The sequence below is a fragment of the Grampus griseus genome (genome assembly GCF_964374135.1).
Source record: "Grampus griseus genome assembly, chromosome: 7".
Classification (NCBI taxonomy): Eukaryota; Metazoa; Chordata; class Mammalia; order Artiodactyla; family Delphinidae; genus Grampus; species Grampus griseus.
Window position 1 is genome coordinate 19,622,494 of NC_139001.1, and position 18,185 is coordinate 19,640,678.

At 55.5% G+C, this 18,185-nt stretch overlaps 1 protein-coding gene across 6 annotated transcripts in view; it reads left to right on the forward strand.

Annotated features, from left to right (window-relative positions):
• TNS1 (tensin 1) overlaps positions 1 to 18,185 on the forward strand; it is a 197,724-nt gene that overhangs the window by 153,914 nt on the left and 25,625 nt on the right. For 2 of the 6 annotated variants that reach the window (XM_082658097.1, XM_082658102.1), the window contains 5 exons: positions 2,532 to 2,618; positions 7,671 to 7,867; positions 8,789 to 8,864; positions 12,406 to 12,498; positions 13,529 to 13,567. In XM_082658097.1, the coding sequence (XP_082514223.1) occupies positions 2,532 to 2,618; positions 7,671 to 7,867; positions 8,789 to 8,864; positions 12,406 to 12,498; positions 13,529 to 13,567 (492 nt within the window). The remainder of the gene's footprint in view (positions 1 to 2,531; positions 2,619 to 7,670; positions 7,868 to 8,788; positions 8,865 to 12,405; positions 12,499 to 13,528; positions 13,568 to 18,185) is intronic. The other 4 variants (XM_082658098.1, XM_082658099.1, XM_082658101.1 and 1 more) reach the window with 4 other exon arrangements.

Consider the following 18,185-nt stretch of genomic DNA (forward strand, 5'->3'; position numbering starts at 1 on the left):
GATGGCCACGAGGGAATGGAGGTCATACGGGGGACTAAGAACAAATGTTCAGGACAGAGAGAGGACACTAGGACAGCCGGTCATCACAGAAGTCAGAATAGTAAAGGGTTTCCAGGAGGAGGGGTGGGAGGTTAGCAATATCACTGTGGAGAGAGCATGACGAGAAGGACTCAGGAAACTTCACTGGGTTTTTGCCAATTAGGCGGCCCCAGTGATTTTCAAAGGCATATTTTCAATAGAGTGGTGGTGACAGAAACCAGACAGGGATTGAGGAGTGAGAGATGAGAGGGTGCAGACAGCATATCAACCACTCTTTTGAGTGGCTTTGTGATAAGAGGGAAGAGGGTGGTAGCTAAAGAGGGTAGCAAGATACTGAGAACTTCTTTCTGTGAATATAGGAGCCATGAGAATGTTTTTAGAGGGGGAGGAGGGAGAGGTTGAATATGGAGGGAAAAGGGAGAAGAAAAAGATTGAAGAGAAAGAAATTGATAGACTAGGTCTCTAAGGAGGTAAGGGGAGTTAGGCTTAGGAACCCAGGTGGATAATTTAGGCTCAACCAGGAGGTGAGGTACCTCTTCATGAAATAAGAATAGAGGATGGATACAGATATAGGGAGATATTGGTGTCAAGCCTTGGGAGCTTGAATTGAGAACCCGATTTTTATATTTCATCATGGAAATAGGAGTTGAGATCAAGGCCCATTCCATCATTCATTCAATGTGTGCTCTTAATCCATGCTACATGCTAGCCTAGGTTCTGGAAAAATGGTGGTAAACAAAAGAGATAAAGATCCTTTTTTTAAGAGGTGGAAATGGACAATAAACAAATATACATATAATATGTCAGATGGGTGATAAGTACCATAGAGATAAAATAAAGCAGTGAAATGCCAATGAGGGGTGAAGGGTTGTGGGGGGTGGTGGTAGGATGTTCAGGGAAAAGGCTTCCCTGGGCAGGGAGGGAATGTGCCAGATGGAATAGCAAGTGCAAAGGTCCTGAGGCGGGAGTGTGCCTGATATGGGGAAAGTAGGGGGCCCGAAATCAGAGAGGGAATGAGCATGGGGACCAGCTTTCTGTGGGCCTTGTAGGTGATCATAAGACCTCTGGCTTACACTCTGCATGGTATGAGAAGCCTTAGGAAGGATTTGGGCAGAGGAGTGACTTCACCTGACTTTCTCTAAACACATCAGTGTGGCCAGGATGGAAGGAGGGAGACCAGTTAGCATGCTGGTGCTTTTGATCAGGATGGTGTCTGGAGATGGTGAGACACACTCAGATTGTAGACGTATTTTGGAGGTGTCGCCATCGAGATTTACAGAGAGACTAGACATGGGATGTGAGAGAAGGAAAAGTCAAGGTTTCTGGCCTGAGCACCTAAAGGATGGAGTTGCTCTTTATTGAGATGGAGAAGGACGTGGGAAGAGCAGGCTTAGAGGGGATATCAGAAGTGTGAGTTTGGCCACATTAGATTTGAGGTGCTCATGAAATGTCCAAACAGTTGGATGTATGAGTCGGGAGTTTATGAGGGAGAGATTGGAGCTTAGAAATGTGGGAGTTGTCAGTATATGATGTCATGTGAAGTAAGGCACTGCATGATATCGCCTAGCGGGGTGAGCACAGATAGAGAAGGGTTGAGTTCTGGAGCCTTGAACATTTAGCAATTTGAGGCAGGAGGAGGAACCGGCAAAGAAACTGGTATGGAGCAGCATTTGAAGTGGAGGAAACTCAAAGGGTGTGGTTCTCTGGAAGCCAGGAAAGGGTGATATTGGTCACTGCATGGCCCCTGTGTTGTGAGATCGATTGGAGTCAGCTGGGGGGAATAAAAGGACCTCACAGGTCCTTACAGGTCCTTACGGTGCATCCTCATCTTAAGGACTTTTCGGTGGTACTCAGCAGTTTGGGGCAGGAGTAGAAAATCCTAAGTGGCTCCCGTGGAAGAGGGTTACTAAGAGGGGTGTGATGGAAGAATGAAGGGCCGAGGGATGCCCTGATGCTCAGGAAGATGACCCTCGGGCTCAGACTGGCAGGGTCACTGCCGAACCCAGGAAGAAGCAGGTGACCGTGAGAGGAGAAAGGTCCTGGGATGAGGTCGTGTTGACCGTGAGGGCGGGTGAGGTATGGGGCCACAGGACTGAAATCTCCTGGTCCCAGGCTGGCACCTTCCTGCTCCATGCTGGGGTTGGAAAAGAGAGAGGTGGGTGGCGTCCTGCTGGACAGCAGAAAGTCCACCTGCCCTTTGGAGAAACGAGACCCTAGATCCACCCTCTCATCTTGTCTGACACCCTGCCCGCCCCCCTCCAGCCTGTGGCCAGAACCCAGACTCAGAACACTGACTAACCTTGATTTTCTCTTTGTTTTTGTTTTGTTTCGTCTTGTTAAATGCCTTGTCCCTGGCGTTCTTCGTGTGTCCCGTGTCCATCTGTCCCCTGTGCCGTGGGCGTGGTGCCTTCCTTGCCTGGTGTCCTCCCCCCCCGCCCCCCCTCCCTGCTTGCCTCCCTGCTGCCGGCTCCCCGGGGTGGGGTGGGGAGCAGCATACAATGCCAGGCTGCAGGGCACTGGGCAGAGTGTCGGCTCCGGGCACCCTCCTCTCCACCGGCTCCGATCTTCCTCTCTCTCTGGTTGGTTCCTCTCCCTGCTTCCCCCTTTATGACTTACCTGAGCTCTCCGTTTCTTTCTTTTCCCTTCTTCCTTCATGCGCTACTCCTCCACATTTTTGCCCACTTTCTTCTACCTCCTCGTTTCCCATTTCCTCCTCTCCTTTCCTTCCTCTCCTTCTGTTCTCTCCGTCTCTTTCTTCTCCTTGTCCCCCACCTCTTCTCTCACTGCCCCCTTCTTCCTCCTGCCTCCCTCCTCTCTGCATGAGTGGGTGCTCCCACTTCTGCATGGACACGGCCTGATGCTTCCAGCCTTGGCCTTCCCTGCTGGGAACAGGGTCCGGGGTGACTAGGTGAACTTTCAGCCCCCCCGTGGGCACACAGGCCTTTGCAACAAGGGTGCTCAGTGAGGGTTTGGGACAGACCGGCTCCCCAGCTACCTTGGCCAGATCACCTGGGCTGCCCGGCCAGAGCCTCAGCAGGAGCCAGGCCGAGCTCTGCGTGGACCAGCGGGCACAAGACGCAGAGTGGTGCCCTGCCACCTGCTGCACTGTCCATTCTGGAGTACAGCACTCCCTGGGGACAGGGCACCCCCTCTGACCTCATCCTGAATCTCTGATCCTAGGACCCATGGCCAAGAGTCGGAAGCCCTGGGTGTGGTCCTGGCTTTTCCTGTGACCTCCTCTGTGACACTCCCGGGCAAGTCTCTGAATTGCTCAGAGCTCTTTCTCCCAGTGTGACACGTGGAGGATTGTAGCCTTGCCACGTGCCTTTTGCATGGTGGCTTGATGTGCCCCAACATGGTGGACCCCCCGTCAAGAGTCACGTTGCTCTGTTAGAGGGCGATGTCATCCACTAGCGCCTCCCACCAGCTCTTGGACACACAACCCCTAGACTTTTAGCTCTGGGGAGGGAATCACCTCATCCTTTCTCTGCTCCTCAGAGCCCAGAGGCCCAGGGCAGGGAGAAGACGATGTGCTCAGGCTTACCCCAGGCCGTGGCCTTGAGCAGTTCCGGGAAAAGCCTTGGGGGTGGGGTGGGGTGGGAACTGTTGACTCCCAGTGGCAATATCTGGTGCTCTCACGGCCCCTCCTTCTCCCAGTCCATGGATAATGGGGAGATGGTTCTAGCAGAATGCCTCCTGTCCCCCTCCTCTCCTGTCCCTCCACCTTTTCTCGGCCCAGTGGTGGGGAGTGCGGTGTTCAGTGGGGCCTAGGGTTTGGGCAGTTCTGGGGGGTCCTGAGGGGAGCTGGCATGGCTTGCCCTGGGGCTGCTAGTGTGGTTGCCGTGTGGCTTTCTGGTGCCCTGGCCCAGCAGGTGGCCTCCCGGATCCCCTCCCTTCTGGAGCCCCAGGCAAGCAGTCGGACACCCAGCCCCGCCACCTGGAGCTGAGGAATCCAGTGTTTTGGAAATTGGAAGGCTGGAAAGAAGAGCTGGGTCTGTCGGGGTGGAAGCGGCCAGTCCTGGGGCGGGTAGGGGAGGCATGTGATGAAGCCTGACACCAGGGCATATGGAACTCGGGGGTGGTGGGCAGCCATGCTCCATCTATTAACCAGGTGTATTGATGTGTGTTAGGGCTACAGCCCCTGGAATTGCCCGTGTGTGTGTGTGTGTGTGTGTGTGTGTGTGTGTGTGTGTGATGAAGGGGATTCGCGGCCTCGGTTCCAGCCCACTTTAGGGGAGCCTTGGAGCCAGCTGTTCCCCCGAGCACAGCACCATCCTGGGGAGCAGAGTGAGGACCCCGGGAGATGGGGCTGCTCCGGCCCCTTGCTCTTCAGGTCTGGTGGTCAATGTGGAGGCCCCGGGCTGAGGTGACCACTGTCCTCCAGGAGGAGGGGAAGGTCCGATGCCCACAGTGTGTGACTTGGAGGATGACAAAGGGCTTCTGGATGTAGCGCGTTATTGTCCCAAAGGCCACTTTCTGGCCGCTCCTCGTGCTGCCGGGGCTGGAGGGCTGGACTCACCAACTTTCCTGGGAGGACCTTCCAGAGTCCCTTGCCTGCCTCTCTTTCCCCCTTTCTTCGTGAGCTTCCTCTGGCCCCCGTTCTCCTGCTGGGGAAGGGCTGAGTGTGGAGGTTCTGAGGGTGACTGTGACCCACCACTGTTCCTGCCAGGCTAAGGCTGCGTGCGCCCACACGTGTCTGTACGTGTGTGTGTACGCGTGTGCCTGTGTGTGTGCAGGGAGCGGGGCACGTAGACGGAGGCCCTGAGAGCGGGGCCGGGGCCAGGAGACCAAGAAAGTCCTGGGGTCGGGGGTGGGGGAGGGGAGGAGGCCGGTGGGGAGTGCGGGTCTATTTTTATTATCCGTCAGCTTCTGGGACATGAGGGAGTGGTGTTCTCTCTCTGACACTGGCTGTCAGCTTGTGTCCAGACGTCCCAGCTTGGCTGAGGAACAATGGGGCTCTCTTCTCTCCCCTCTGCCATGGCCCGTCTCCCCTCCCGTAGAGAGAGACAAGAGAGAGGGAACATGGCTCTCTAGGCGCTCCGGGGCAGATCTGGGACTGCCAAGGCGGACAACAGTGGGACACTGTGTTCAAACAATGTGAGAGGCCCAGGCTGGCCACTGGGGCCGTGGGTGCTCTGCGGGAGAGGGGCTGTCCCTGTGGGAGTGGTATGCCGGGTCTTCCCCCTTCTGCAGCGGGAGGCTCTGCTCTGCAGGACCCTAGCTCTTTGGACGGCAACCTGTCCATCCCCCCTGCCTCTGGACAGAGCCGGTCCCACTCCAGTGGTGGTGGAGAGGCGGCTTGGAGAGGTGTGATTACCCTCAAGTGTCTGAATGCCTTGGGCCAGGTCTCGCATCCTCCAAAGCCCAGAAGCCCCTCCAACGGTCCCGCCTCTTCTCTGGGCCGCTGCAACCCTCTGCATCCCCGGAATGTGGGGGATGTTCTGGGTGCATCGGGGAGAATGCTCTCTGTCCCTCTGGGAGACTTAGGGCCTCGAATTGAAACAGACCCAGTTTTCAAGGGCAGATATCGGATCCCCAAACAGGGAAACTGGCCACCCCTTGCAGAGGCACGGGGACCTGCCAGAAAGAGGCTGCGGGTCTGGGCCAGCCGGAACTGAGAGCAGCCCTAATGCGTTTCTTTTAACCTTGGGGCTGAAGTTGGTTCCAAACCCCAAGGGCCTTTCCCAAATGGGCCTTCTTTGTCACGATTATTATTAGAAAATCAATGGCTACGTCTCTTTCTCTCTAATGTTTTTGCCAGGAGTGGAAGCAGCAGCGACTTTGGACCAAGCTGCCCCAGAGGCCTGAGGGGGAAGGGGGCTCGACGGTGGGGGGAGCACGGCCAGGGACAGGGCCGGTCAGGGTGCTTCTCTGAGGGCTGGCAGCCTGGGATTGCTGGAGGGTCCCGGCTGCTGCCCCACCCTTTAGAGCCAGGCCCCGTCTTTCATCCGTGTTGATGATCATAGCAGCCCCTGGTTAGGTAGGACTCTGCGACCCCCATTTTTCTATTCTGAAAATAAAGGTCCTTCGAGGCAAGGGGTTTATTTGCTTTCAGTAAAGCAGTCGTGAGTCTGGTTTACTGTCTTTAGCAAGGGCTCTTTTTTCCTTGGTTGAGATGGTAGGCAGGTTTCCTCTGATTAACGAAGAGCCCGAAGTGGAGCCTCAGAACATCCCCACCCCCCCCCCGAAAAATAAAGAACACCGCCCCACCCAGCTACCTTCTGCACTTACATGTGCTCTCCAGATGGGGCTCCTAATCAGGAGATGATATGAGTGCATGACTTGGAGTGATGGTGTGAGTGTTCGAGAGTATGTGTCCATCCCTAGACTTGGCAGCCGGCAGCCTGCTGTTCATGACAAGGAGGGAGGCTTCCCAGCCTGTGCTCGTCATGACAGCCTTAGTGGCTGCTCCAGGCTGGAGCTGAAGGGCCCCCAGGGCCACGCAGACCCCGCTGTGGAGGGTACATGGTGATTCAGTCTGAATGAGGGTGACTTCTGCTTGGTTGAGCTGGCGTGTCCCTGCGGCCAGCTGTGTGTGCGTGTGCGTGTGCGTGTGTGTGTTGTGTGCATGTGTGCCACGAGGCGGTTGGTCTGCCCACAAGTGCTGGCCTGAGGCTGCTGTGGCCAGGGTCTCACAAGACCTTTGATAAGTCCCAGCACCTCTTCTCACCTGCCCCCTCGGGTGGTGGTGAAAGGAGGGCTGGGAATTTCCTCCTGCAGGACAATGAGGGCAAGGGGCCCGCCCTCAGGCTGGGTCTTGGCCTCTGGGCCCCGGGGAATGAGTTCTCTAGGATTCTGGAGCCAGCTCAGTGAGGCAATGGGTTTCGTGCGGCAGCCCAGCTGTGGGAAGAGGGAGTGGGAAGGGAGGAGGGTGAGATTAACAACATCCCCAGGCCTGCGGAATGGAAGGGAAGTGCACAGAAGCAGATGGGGCGCATGGCGTCGGGCTCTTTGCCTGCTGCTCTGCTGGGAGAGGCAGGCTGGAACCTGGGCCATCTTTGGGGCAAGAGAAGGGTGAACAGATAAGGGGCCAGCATAAAGGAAGCGGGAAGGAGCTTTCAGAGGTGCACTGGATGAGGGTTGGGCCCTCCCAGAGAAGGCCAGCAGTGTTCCGGGGGCCGGCTGGGGCTGGGGACACTGTGACAAGACTTAGTCATTCCTTGATTTCTTCTCGCGAGCGCCATTTGCAAGATGATGCATCATTCATTCTTTCCAAAAGTCTTCCCCACGGGCCTGATGTTGCTTGTTGGTTGATGCAGTCGCCTTGGAGACTGATTCTCCTCCCTCCACCTTCCCTCTTTTGCCTGGAAGCTCTGGCCCTCTGCCTCCGGGGCTTGAAAGAAGTTGACATCTGTTTCTTGTATCAGTCCTTTGTGCTCTGGGCCCCAGCCCTGTGCAGAGTGGAGATTCTTGGTGAAGGCCAGCCAATCTAAGCCGATCCCCCACCCTGCAGAGGAACCGGGGTGTGGGCAGAGGGAGGCTGGTGGGAGGATGTGCTGAGGGGAGACAAGCCCAGCTCCAGCTGGGCCCCCTGGGCTAAGATGCACTGCCTTCTCTGGGGAAGTTAGGCCCGATGGATCCTTTCCCCCACATTATGCTCAGTGCTCTCTACGTTCTGCCATTCCTCCCAGGGGTGCAAGCTCGGAAGAAGCAGCCTGCAGAGCCCCCAGCACCTCTCCGGAGGCGGGCAGCCAGCGATGGGCAGTACGAGAACCAGTCGCCAGAACCTGCATCACCCCGTAGTCCTGGGGTTCGCTCCCCTGTCCAGTGCGTCTCCCCAGAGCTGGCTCTCACCATCGCTCTCAATCCTGGAGGGCGGCCCAAAGAGGTGAGTCCTGGGACCGTATCCTGGGGCCACAGAGGGTAGCGGAGCCCACCTGAACTATTGAGGAACTTGATGGTTAACTGGGTAGCAATGCCCTGTCAGTAAACTCAGTAATCTTTCCTCCCTGCATCCTCAGCCTAGGTCTCCTCTCAGGCTTGTGGAATCTGGAGCCCATTTCCTTCCCTAAATAGCTTTTATGCCCCTACTTCTTCCATGAACACTGAGACTGAGGTTCCCTTCTTGATTCCTAAAGGGCCCCCCCTAGAAGGGTGGTAAGGATCCTGGGTATGATGTAGGTGACCACAGTCTCTAAACTCCAAGCCAGATCCTAGAGACTGACTTTGTTTTTGAGCCCTTTCTAGACGTGTGGTTTTCTCGGGAGATCAAATTTCAATGTCAATTGTTTGTATTTCTGAGACGTTCAGTAGTTTGAGGAAGTAGGTCTTAAACTTTAGCGAGCATAACAATCACCAGGGAATCTACTAAAAATGTAGGTCCCCCAAGTCCCCCTCCAGAGATTCTAGCCTATTAGACCTGGGATGGGACCCAAGAATCTGCATTTTAAACACGCACCCTGGAAGATTCTGATGCGAGTGGCCCATATTTGATACAATCCAGGTTAACAAGTCATTCTGGATATAAATGGCGTTTGGACATCTTTTCTCTCTCGCCTTCAGTAACCTGCCCCCAACGCCTTCTCTTTGGTCCTGTTGTGAAAGATTCCCAAGGCAGGTGCTGCTGGACCATGGCCTTGCATAGCCACTTTTCTATTCTCTTGGCTGCAAGGAGTTTGGGCTCACGGCTGGCGAGGATCTCCCTTTGACCTCTGTGTTTACCAGGGGAGGGCGGTGGTCAGGCTGGTTAACTGGGAGCCCCTCCTCCTCAGGGTCACAGCCACTGTTTTCCTCCCTTGTTCTTCCGCAGCCCCATCTGCACAGCTACAAGGAGGCCTTTGAGGAGATGGAGAGAACCTCCCCGACCAGCCCACCGTCCAGTGGGGGTAAGAACTTCACACTCAGCCTGCCTTCCCTGGGTCCCCTCTGGCCTGTGTGAGCACCCAGGTTTGGGGGTGTTGGCAAAGTTGGGAGGGGCCAGAACCTGCCGCTTCCCATCCCTATGGCTCATTTTACTCCAGCTTCCCTCCCCCGCTTCTATTCTTTTCTGCCGTCCACGCTCACACGTCTAAGGATGCAGCAGCCGCAGTCCTAGGATCCGGACTGACCTACTGTGGGGCCCGCGGGGTCCCACCTTACAGAGTTTGCTGGTTGCTGAGAGTCTTCGCATCCTATGTGCAAAACATCCCCCATCCTAAAGGGACTCTTTGTGCCCTGCTGGTGTGTCTCTGAGACACCCCTTGACCTTCTTGCTTCTGATCCCCATTTTTGTCTGCATCCAGGCACCTCTTCCACTTCAGGCAACCTATTTAGGTTCCACCGAGGAAAGAAAGGCTCAGAAGCCTCAGGCCGACCGTATCCCCATCTCATTCATCCCTTGGCTTCCAGACAGGAGCCTTTAGTCTGTACCCCTCTGATGCTCTCACAGGAGAGGCAAATCCCTGAAGGGCAGAGACATTTTTACCCAAAGAGAAGACCTGGGTGAGCCCAGGAGAGGGGCAGTGTTCCTTTTTGTGGTAGAAGAGACATGAGGAGGAGCTGGAGGAGGCCTGGGAAAGCAGGGATGGAAAGCAGTACCAGGCTGTGAAGGACTCAGGGTCCCTGTGAGAGGCCTGGGTCGGCAGAGGTAGAGAGGCTGGCGGTGCTCCAGGATCAGATGGGGTGGGCCCTGCCCAGGCTATTCATTTGTCCCGCTGAGAGGGGAGGAGGGTGAGGACGGGGGAGTTGGAGCTGGCCATGCGTTCTCCTGGTGGTCGGCTGTCCCGCAGAGGGGAGGAATGTGACACTGGTACCTGGCCCCTGCGCCAACAGAACTCGTGTTGGCTACCGTCTTGGACACGCAGGAGGCTGAAGCTATGAGTGGATGCCATGGCTGTCCCTAGAGCAGTGCTGTCCAGTGGAAAAATAACATGAGCCATGATTGCACTGGAGAATTTACTAATAGCTCTATTGAAGAACGTACAGAAAACTGGAGAAATTAATTGTAATGATTTTTAAATTTAACTCAAAATATCCAAGGTATTATAATTTCAATAGGTAAATCGAAATAAAAATATTAATGAGATATCTTACAATATTTTAAAATAAAATCTAAAAAGAGGCTGGTGAAATTAATTTTAATAGATTTTATTTAACCCCAAGGATCTAAAATATCATTTCAACATGTAATCAGTATAAAGAGATATTTCACATTCTTGTTTCATACAAGTTTGAAATCGCTGTGTGTTTTGCACTTACAACTTTGTTTAGACTGGCCACACCGCCTGTGCTCCATAGTCCCAAGTGGCTCATGGCTACCATATTTGGACAGTGCAAGCCCAGGGCAATCTGCTCGAGATAGCTCTGTGCCTTTTATGACTCGTGGAATGTCTCTCCCTGGTCTTAACCCCCCACCTTCACACCTGCTCCAATTCCCTGTGGGTCCAAATAGCCAGGATCCTGGCCAGCACCCTGTTTGGGATGAAGCCATCTGGGCTGGGCTAGAGTTGGGTTCTGCCACATGTTTCTGTTCGCATTCTTCTTTCCCTCCCCTTCTCCCCTTGGCCAACCCCGAGAGAGCCCCGGGCAGGGAGGATAAGTTAGAGGTTTCCTCCATGCCCAGAGGCGGAGAAATGCGAGGAATTCTTCTCTCAGGAAGCCAAGCCTTGCCTGGCTTCAGGGCCACCCACTTGTCTGCCTCAGACGGGCCAGATGCCTGGGGACTGAGGACAGGAGTGATTAGGGAGTTGGAGGTGCTGAGGGGAGCCTAGAGAAACCTCCCACCGCCTCTGTCCCCTTGTCCCCTTCACCTCCTTTCACTGGTCCACCTGTGCCTCTGCTGCACCCGCTGGGCAAACACATGCAAACTTGTGGGCCGGAGAGACTTCGTGGTCATTCCATGGACAGTGGTCTCTGAGGCTGGGCTCATTCTTCCATAATTAATCACATTCAAAGTTGCAAGATACCTCTGTGTGTGTGTGTGTGTGTGTGCGTGTGTGTGTGTGTGTGTGTGTGTGTGTGTGTGTGTGTGTGTAATGAGAGAAAGAGGGATACACAGGGGCATGCAGGCCTAGACCTACGCCATGGCTAGGTGTTTGTGTCTGTACTTATTTGTCTCCTCTGCTGTATTTGTCTGTTGGGCATCTCAGGGTTAGGGTGGAGCATAGGGGTGGGCCACCCATCTGGACTCCTGCGATGCCTCTCTATTCCCACAGACCCCTATGTACACACCGGCACGTGCACACATAAGTTATTTAAATTGCTTTCATTGGGAGATTATATTTTGGGGGCTTAGTTTCCTACAGGTCTCCCTGTCTTTGGGGAGAGGGAGGAGGCGCCACGGAGGGTCCTGGAGCTGCTGTGTGCGACCTGGGCACCCAAGGGGCACAGCTGGTCTGTTGAGGCCATCGGTGTGGGGCAGGCAGTCTTGGGGTCTGGCACACCTGTGCGGCTGCATGTCCTCAGCAGCTATGGCCTCTGCAGGGTCCCGAGAGCTGCGGCCGGAGACACAGAGCTCATTTCTTTACTTCTCCTCAGAGGTGTGTTAGGAGACGTGGCAGCTGCCGCTGAGAAATCTCGTGACTGGGCACAGCAACTGCCCTGCAGCTCAGCTCGGAGTCCGGCCATGTCCTTGGCTAATGGGAGAAAGCCTGACCGCCCTTTCTGACCTTGTGTGTCATGTGACACTTCCAACCCAGACGGGCGGCTTGGGAGGGAGCTGGGGCTCCTGCGGGGTGGTGGTGCTCTTGGCCAAGGACTGTAGAGATGGGGCTTCTCCCTCTTCCAAACACTGAGGTTTGGCGGTCAAGAGAGCCCCCTGCTGAGAAATTCTCCCTTCGTGGGGCTTGCAAGAGACCTGTTTGTCTGGGGGCCAAAGACCTGTGGCCGAGGGCGAGCCTGGGGACTCAGGGTTGGTTCTGCTGGTGGTCCCTTCTCCTCCTTCTGTCCTTTATATGTTGTGCTGTCTTGACACTCCATTTTCTTTAAGTCCATCTGCCTGTGTGCCTGTGTGTGTGTGCGTGTGTGTGTGTGTGTGTGTTTGTGCATGCCTGTTTGTTTTGGGGGCGGGTAGGGAAAGTGAGAGAAGGGGGTTAGAGAGAGAATAACAGGGAAAGGCAGAGGGCACCCGAGAAACCAACGTGTATGTTATAAACCACGGCCATGCGGAGGGACCGTAGCAAAGGAACTCAGGGCCTAGGGATAGAAATTACTTTCTGGAGGTTGAGGGGCAGGGCCATTTGCTGACTTCCTTTAACCTTTACACTGTGGAGAAACACAGAGACAGGAGAGGCAGTGGAGCCGCAGCAGCGTCCCCGGGGCTGGGGCTGGTTCGTCCGCTCAGCCTTCGGCTGCCCACCCTCCCCGACATGCCCAGACTCAGGAGGGGTCCTCTACCCAGCCCATCACCTGCGCTCACTCCTGGGGTCTCGCCTCTTCTTCTCGGCGCAGTGCGCTCCCCTCCAGGTCTGGCCAAGACACCTCTGTCTGCTCTGGGCCTGAAGCCCCATAACCCAGCCAGCATCCTGCTGCACCCCACTGGCGGTGAGTGGTTCCAGTGGGAAGGGAGGTGGTCGGGGAGGCTGGAGGGAGGAGTGGGGGGTTGGAGGACCCCTGTGGTCCTGGGCAGGGCCCAGAGGTGGTGGGTTCTGAGGACCCTTCTGGAAACAAGGTGGCAGCCTAGCTCTGTGTCTATGATGAGATCAGGCCTCGGTGGGGCTCTCTGTGTGGGGTTTGAGGGGGACGGATACCTCTGTAGCCTTCCTGCCATTGCCTGGTGGGGTCAGTGCCGCTCCCAGCATCCTCTGACATGGGGGTTTGGAGGCCTGCCCTGTTTCCCTGGAGTCGGTTAGGTCTCTGCCGGAAGCCTGGCTTCCACCCCCCAGCGTCCAGGCGCTCGTGTACACGCACACACCCCCGGCTCACACCTCGTCACACTTCCCGGCTCCTCTCCTCTCTGTGGGGAAGGGGCAAGTGGGGGCCCTGGGCCCTCAGTGGCCGTTTCCAACAGGCTGAGCCCAGAAACTTGCTCCCTAGACTCTGGTTTGGGGGCTGGGCTGGGACTCTGGGGACAGCTTTGCTTCTTTTCCTTAGTCACCAAAAGACTGATCCAGCCAGGTAGGCGGGCAGTGGCGTGCAGGTGTGACCCACGCAGACACAGCAGGGCACAGCCTCCCTCTCAGGATGTGTCTGCGTGGCCAGGGACACCAGGTCACTGGGAGGGGGGCTGCCTGTCACCAGGCCAGCACACTCCTGCTTGAGGCACGGGAGCTGTGACAAGGACACCGGGCCTGCTGTTCCCAAGAGCGAAGGCCTCTCTCAGCGGTGCGCCCTGAGTGCCTCGCCACCCTGGAGCCCCGGGGCCCCGTCTGGGTGGACCGCACCCCTCACCCTGCGGTCCTTCTGGAGAGTCCGTCTCTGCCCCCGTCTCACCCCTGCTTTCCCACCTCCCTTTTCTCGCAAAGTCTCTCTCTCAAGAAATAAGCCGTTAATGCATCTCTCTCTCTCCTTTTTGCTCTTCCTCTCCATCATCTGCCTCTCCTTCCTCCTCACCTCTCTTCCCATCTTCCCTCAGACGAGGATGAGGCGAAGGTGGTGAGAGAGCTTTCGGAAGGTAAGTGTGGCGTCGCCGTGCTGCTGCTTCGCGCTCTCCGGGTCTGGGAATGGCTTTTCACTCCGTTTGCTCTGCCTGACGTGGGGGGCCAGCTCTCGTCTCGGATCAGGTCTCATGTGACTGAGCACAGAGCCCCCTGGTCCCCACCCCTGTGCTGAGCTGTCACTCCGGATGCTGACTGAGGCGCTCACGGCCGCAGAGCGCGGGTCCAGGCACGGACAGTGTCCAGGCGCTACTGCGGTGCCGCCTTGCCGACAAAACAGCGCTCCCGCGGCGGTGCTTCCGCCCGCCCGCCCGGGGTGCAGCGAGCCCCTTCAGAGGGCGGATTTCTCTTATCCCGTTTCCCGGGTGAGCCCCACATTTATAGCTCAGAGCACGGTTTCGCAGCCTCGGCACTGCCGACGCTTAGGGCCGGACAGTTCTTCGTTGTGGGGCTGCCACGTGCATTGTAGGATGTTTACAGCATCCCTGGCCTCTACCTGCTGCACGCCAGTAGCAGGCGCCCAGTTGCGACAGGCAAAATGGCTCAAACATGGCGGAGAACCACTCCCGGTTCAGAGCTACTGTCTTGGAGCCACGAGTTGCCTTCTTGAAGCCCTTGCCTGGTTTCATATCAACGCAGACAGTAGGACGTCTGTCTTTCTGGGATCTTGGATGACTTTGGGGATTTTGGAAAAGCTATGGACTCACCCCTATACAGATGCCTCCGGATATCCGTGCACATAATTGTGACAGGTTCAAGGAGTTAGCACATCTGTGTCCTGGCTTAACTCCTGATTTAGATGAACTCGCATCGCACGCAGAGAAGCAGAGAGGGGATGTAAGCGGGTTGAAGGCCTTTAATTTATTAGGAACATAGCTCAAATGATGCCTCAGAGCAGGTGGAATGAGGGGAATGCCGGCCTGTGCGGCCTGGGTGGCCTGGGCATCCACGTCCCCGTCTCTACCGGGCTTTCTGGGACGAGGTGGGCTCCACTGAGCACCTTCCAGCTTGGATGTGTTAGATGCTCTGACTTCTCACCTTGGCCCTGGAGCTGTGTGGCCTGGTTTCTTTAAACACTCAGTCCGGTTTCTTTCTTTCTTCCTTTTTTTTTGACTGCGCCACGGCTTGTGGGATCTTAGTTCTCCAACCAGGGACTGAACCTGGGCCCTCAGCAGTGAGAGCACAGAGTCCTAACCACTGAATCACCAGGGAATTCCTCCATCTGGTTTCTTAAACCCACTTCCCACTTCCCTTTGCACTCATTACCTCGATTTTCTATCCCCCAATTGGGCATGGGCTGTGCCCCTCTGAATCTGCCATCACCCAGAAAAGATGGCTGGAGTTTCCCATAAAGCTTTGCTCACTCCTAGCCAGCCAGAGTTCTGGCAACAATGCCAGGCTGCCTGGGGGTGGTGCAGAACAAGGCAGCCCCCCCAACAACAGATCCCAGAATGGGGAGAGCCACAGCGGGGCCTCATCCCCAGTCAACCTCATACCCGGGGAGAGGACCTCCCCCAGGCTGGTGGCTGACTGCTGGTTCCCAACAGGAGTATAGAATCAGCTGGGGCCTGGAGCCAGTGTTGGTGTGCTGTGTTCCAGGTGCACACCCACACAGGAGCTCTTGGGTCCCTTCGTGGTTGCTGATCTCCACAGACTGGTGGAACCCACACGCTTTCCAGTGGGAAGGTCTGAGGGTGACAGGCCCTGGCTGTGTGTTCCCCACTTTGAGGTGACACTTCAACAGATCGGAAGTGACACCTGACCCTTGCACCTTATGAGAGAATCTAGGCCTACAGGGCCCCGAGCCCTCTGACCCTCTTCCATCTGTCCTGGAGCCACAGAGTTCGCAGGGGAAGGTTCTTAGGGCTCTACTCTACCACACCCATCATTTTCACAGATGTGGAGCTGAGGTCTGTGTTGTGGGGTGAGGGTGGGGCATCTTCCCAAGCTCACAGTTAAGAGGAAGCAGGGCCGAGACTGGACTTACTGGTCTCCTGTCTCCTAATCAAGGGGCTGTTTCAAAGCCCTCCTCCTGCCTCCAGGCGCCATGCCCTGGGATTCTAGCATGGGGATCGGAATTGTTGTCCATCCCCCCTCCCTGGGGAGGGAGGTGGGTGGAGGCAGGAGACATTCTGTTTTTCCTGACTCACGCATCACCTCCCGGGTCAGACTTTGCTGACCCTCTGAAGCACTGCTTGATTTCCCTGCTGATACTCTGATGGGAAATTCAGAAAAAGATGCTTGTGAGGAAAAATAATCAGAGACAGACAGACTTATTCAGCTGGGGGAAAGAAAAGACTTTAGGGGAGTCTGTTCCGTTCAGTGTGCCGTGCTAAACGCTTTACATTCATTCATTCTGTCGTTCGTTGATTCAACAAATACTTTGTGTGCCTCCTATGTGCCAGGCACTCTGGAGATATAATGATAAGCATACTATGATTCCTAATCTCGTGGAGGAAATTCATGAACCGGCGCCAGAATTAAATTATCACCGAGAATTAAGTATTGAGATAAGCGCTCCGGAGCGAAGGGATACAGGTTTATGAGACCCTGGCTCATAAAAGAAGTAAGATGGGAGGGTGAGTAACATTAACTCAGTGACACTGGGATGGGAGAAGAGCATTCCATGTAGAGGTAAAGGGCATGTGCAAAGGCCCTGGGGTGGGAGGGACAGCATGCTCCACGGAGCAAGGACGGGGAGTGTGGTACAGAGTGAGGGTCAGCAGGCAGGGGCGGGACTGTGTGGGTCATTGTCACATCATCTTGTTTAATAATCACAGGAGCACTGTGAGGAAGGTGGCAGGAACCCCAGTTTGCTGATGAGGAGATGACATGTACGGATGTTAAATGACTTGTCCAGGCCCCGACAGTCAATTGGGGGCATGGCTGAGAGCCTACGCTGGATCAGCCCGTGGAGGCTGCCCCTTTCCATGTGATCGTACGGGGCACAACCTCTAAACATAAACAGTGTCTTTACTGGGTACCCTTCTCCATGAAGGAAGGAGAAGAAGAAAGCCTGTAACAGTAAAGGCATGATATCCTCAAGATATCAAGGATATCTTCCCAGTGGGGAAACAGGGAAAGAAATTGCTGAACCTTCTTTCCTGGAGGAACGGGAACAGGGAACATTCAGCTTAGGTTCTGTCTGTTCAGATGATTAGACGGTATGGATGTGGCACAAAGGAAGACAGTGGACTAGAAATGGCCCCTCTGGGGATCCTTCCTGCTCTGAGATCCTCGGTGATGGGTGGACTGTGGCATCTGGGTATTTTTGGGGCAGTGCTGTGCAACACAGATTTACTGAGCACCTACTCTGTGCCAGGTCCTGTGCTAGGTACTGAGGGCTTAAAGATGAGTGAGCTAGCCTGGTAAAGACAGATATCTCTGCATAAGGTAGAAGTGCTGAGCTGGGGGAGGAACGGGGTGTGATGGGAGCTCAGAGGAGGGCTGTGTGGCCCCATCTCAGAGTTTGGAATTCTAACTTTTGAGCTCCTGGATTGGGCCTCGGGGGGAGTTTACTTCCTCCCTACCCCGCATCTGCACGTCTTCATTTCACTTGGAGCAGGCAGGCCCTTTCTCTCCAGGCAAAGAACCTTTTCTGGGAGGCAGGAAATGCACTTCAGGGTGTGGGTGAAGAGCTGACAGTGCCCCCAGCCTGGTGGGGCTAAGTCACTCAGCCTCATGTCCAGCTGCTCTCAGCCTCCAACAGCCACTTGGAATGGGTTTGGGCTCCTGGAATGTTCTACACGAAGCACCCTCCCTGGCCCCTCCTCTCCTGCCCTTCCCAGTTCCCGTTGCCTCTGGGTGCAGCTGCTTGGGATCGGCAGAGAGGAGGAAAGCAGCAGGAGAGAGGATAGAGGGAGGCAGGCACAGTCACGGCTCGGGTACAGGTGGGCAACGGTGGGGCTGCTTATAAACCGGCGTTGCAACTAGTGGAAAGAATTAGAAGGGACTTTCCTTCTCTTGTCACTCGATCCTAGCTGGGCAGGTGCGTATTCTCATTCCCATTTTACACATGAGGAAACTGAGTCCCAGAAACGTTCAGCAGCCTGCTCCAGGTCACCCCTCCAGTAAGTGAAAGAAGGGGGAGCCCACAGGTTGTATGTTGTACTGAGGTAGGGAGGAGGGAGGGAGGATGGGGACAGATAGGAAAAGGGAGGTATTTTCAATATGGAAATCTGAGTCTGAAAACTTGGGAAAATGGATGTTTTGGCCCAAAAGGTTGGTTTTGAACAGTTCTGGAGATGGACTTGGAAAATCAGATATCTTCCCAAAGATCCCTCCTGCTCTGGGTTCATGAGGAAGAGAGATTGAGTGAATCTCTACCCCTGATTTGGGCCTGGAAGGTCAGCCAACCAAGGAAGAGGATGGAGGTAGAGAGTAAGGTGAGGGCAGAGCCAGGCGGGCTGGGCCTGAAATCCACAGGCTAGTTGGCCACCTCAACTCATAGGGCTGTTTCCAGCCTTCGTGGTGGGAATGGCTTCTGGTGCTTCTTCCTGGGTAAGCAGTCCTGTCCTCCAGGTTCAGAGGCTGAGTCCTCTGAGAGCTCCTCTGTAGCTTAGGATCTGATGGGAGTGGGGACGGGGCTCACGAGCCTCATGCCTTAGGAATGTGGCCATCCTATAGGATCTCAGG